The sequence below is a fragment of the Triticum aestivum genome, chromosome 3B (assembly GCF_018294505.1).
Source record: "Triticum aestivum cultivar Chinese Spring chromosome 3B, IWGSC CS RefSeq v2.1, whole genome shotgun sequence".
Classification (NCBI taxonomy): domain Eukaryota; kingdom Viridiplantae; phylum Streptophyta; class Magnoliopsida; order Poales; family Poaceae; genus Triticum; species Triticum aestivum.
In genome coordinates, this window is record NC_057801.1 from 528,863,935 (window position 1) to 528,866,915 (window position 2,981).

At 45.4% G+C, this 2,981-nt stretch overlaps 1 protein-coding gene across 2 annotated transcripts; it reads right to left on the reverse strand.

The window, feature by feature from the left end:
- Positions 1-220: 220 nt before the first annotated feature.
- Positions 221-1,929, reverse strand: LOC123070733 (uncharacterized). Of its 2 annotated transcripts, none has more exons than XM_044494038.1 (2): positions 1,735-1,929; positions 221-1,654 (listed from the first exon to the last, which is right to left on the reverse strand). In XM_044494038.1, exon 2 carries the CDS (start codon positions 1,401-1,403, stop codon positions 432-434), a length of 972 nt encoding a protein of 323 aa, XP_044349973.1. In that variant the 5' UTR covers positions 1,404-1,654; positions 1,735-1,929; the 3' UTR covers positions 221-431. The 2 variants fall into 2 exon arrangements, with proteins under 2 accessions (XP_044349973.1, XP_044349974.1); XM_044494039.1 differs by having other exon boundaries at positions 221-1,659; positions 1,735-1,912.
- Between the last annotated feature and the right edge of the window lie 1,052 nt (positions 1,930-2,981).

Consider the following 2,981-nt stretch of genomic DNA (forward strand, 5'->3'; position numbering starts at 1 on the left):
ACCGACTATGTATTTCATCACAAATAATCCATTAACATTAATCGGATCATAGCAGAAAAATTAAGTTTATTGCTTCATAAATTATGTACATCAGATTCTCTCAAATGAAGATGAAGGTGTATGGTACTACTGCTGTAAAAACAGAGGTGTATATCTCAGTGGCGTTTTGACAGATGATATATATACAAAAATCTAATGCTTTGGAGAAAACAGTGATAAATGCAGATGGTAATAGTTTTCCTCTCGTCACACAGTTCACATTTCAGAGGTGACAACGAAAACAAATGCTACGACGCATAATAAACATGTACTCTCTCTAACTGAGAATACACCAAAACCTTGAACTAAGGTGCTAGGCACCACTTTATTGCAGGTATCCAAACAAACAAAAAAAGTACTAGTACAGTGCTAAATTTTCCTTGCACATGAAGTCAGTCGTCTGTGGGTAACAGCCACATCGGTGGACGTGGCAGTGGCAGCAGGCAACCATTTTTGTGTCTAAAAGGACGTTGCACTTCTTCAGTCCCTTTCTCCAGGTTGAAAATGTGCAGGTAATTCTCCTCGGCAGCGATGTTGTTCAGAAAGTAGATACAGTTGCTAGACAAACCATGTTCACTGGCCGAACATGATGCTCCAAAGTTGGAAGCTCCGATGCTGTCTCCACCCAAGAGGAACACCCTATCACCAATCCTGTCCACCTTGCACCATTCCGGCCTCGAGAAGTCCATCTTATACACGTCGACCTTGTCGATTTTGTGCACGTTGTGTCCAAGAAAGACAACGACCACCATAAAGAGGTCACCACATGATTCAACCAAGTAAGTTGAAGTAAACGGCATGGTGTCGGGCAGTTCAACCATATCAACTTCAAACTCGGTGAGGCTGAGCTCAGGGCTGAACTCCACTACTCCAAGGGCGTGTCCCGTGAACGTGTAGTAGACCTTGCCCCCAACAGCAGCAATGCCTTTAAGTTTGGCCATATGTATCTCCCGAGGCTTGTCATCTGCGAGGAACATGGTGAGCTCATAGTTGTAAGAGTCCCATTGGCTTCCTCCGATTCGGCACACCAACAGATTAGGCTGGTCAAGATCGAGGACCAGAACAGTGCAAGACGATGTCGAGCTAGGCTTGTCGGAAAGCAGGCACTTGCACCTCCTGGGAAATTCTTGTTTTGGGGATGGAAGGCTGATCCTCTGGCCGTCCTGAGGGCGCCACAGGAACGTGTGCAGGGAAGCAGGTTCCAGCGCGAGCACCCAGCCCTGTGGAGACTCGAAGCACCTGTAGTCCTTGAGTTCATGGATGGCTGCGGTGCTCACGGCCTGGTTGGAGATGCTGAACCGCGTCTGGCAGTCATCTGTACGGTTCCCAAGATCATGCACAAGCAATGGGAAGGGGCCTTCCATCTGCTGCAGCCTGCAGGCTAGGAATTTCCTCAAGTATTTCTAGCACTAGTATTCAGCAACAGCAAGCAAAAAAAGACTCAGCACCCGGATCTCTGGCTGCGCCTTGGCCCTTGGGTGTTCTTGGCCCCCTTTATTTATAGCGATTGATGTCGTCCTTCTTGGTGATCTCTGCCGTCTCCCACCTGGAATCGGGCTCCCAACTCCGCTGCTAGGTCGAATTCGTCTCCCTCCGGGAATCCGGCTATCAACTCCTGCACTTCAACGATGAGGAGATGCAGACCTAGATCACGGGGGAAGCAAGAAAAATCGAATTTTTTTTTGTGGTGCTTACCAGTTACCACCAACACGGATCTCTTCCCGATTCCTCTGCTCTTGTTCCCCCCGGATGCGGATTCCCCTCCTGTGCCCACGGCCGCCGTCTCCTTGGTCGTCCACGGCGATTTGAAGGTGGGCAGGTTTTCGGATAAGGTCCGGCTGGTCTTGTGCGTTCGGTTAGACCCAGCCTGTCGGCTCGCTCAGTTTCTTCATATTTTACCCATCGGTACGGTGTCCATGGTTTTCATTTTCAGTCAGATTTCGATTAAATTCACTGAATTTTATTATTTTCAAAAGTCACTAAAATATTTACCTTCCGGTTAAAATATTTCAGTAATTTCAGCACTACGAGTTGATTCAAGTGTTTTTCAAAAATAACTTCAAAAAACGCAAATATTTAATGGGAAACGCTTGCCATCAGCCGGCGGATCGCACGCGCGTGATCCGCCGCCTACTCCCTGTGATGCGTGTGTCTCTTTTCGCAATTTTTTCTGCAACATCATGTGTTGCAAAATTATCTTCCGTAACAACACCCTATGTTGTAAAAAGATAAAGACCAGAAAAGCTACAAATATTTTCTGCAACATCATCTGTGTTGTAAAATTTTCTTCCGCAATAACATCTATGCTGCAAAAATAGCAAAGAAAAAAAATCTGCAATATCACCTATATTGCAACGGGTTACTGCAACATAAGCTTTGTAGCAAAGAATTCTGCAACACTAATCTTGTTGCAGTGATTAGGACGATGCTGGATGCTAGATAGCTGTAGGTCGAACGATTGTCGAGCTTTTAAAAGATTCTTCGGCGGCCGACGCGTAGCGCGGTCCATATTAATTAACGTCAAGCAAATATTACGGCCTTTTGTGCAAAAAGCAAACCAAAATCACTAAAATTCACTTAATTTTGTTGATTTCGATTGGTACTGAAATTTTTCTGAAATTGAAAGTGAAAACATTACTGTGTCCTGCTCCCACTCTCCCTTCGACACCGACATTTCCCCTTGCTAATTTGCTCCCTATATAAATTTTATTACGAGCTTCACATCATGAGGTTTTTCGTCGTTTATGTTTCACTCTTCAGGTTGCCAGAGTTATCAGCATTTACATCCAACTCGGCAAAGATGAGCAAAGAACCTAGCCACGAGGGATATGTTAAGTGGCGGTTCATGGGAAATGATGTCATTTGGAACATGTTCATCATGGAAGAAATTTTCCGTGACCTTGGTGGTTTCAGACCCTATAGATTCGCACTTGGATGGTCCT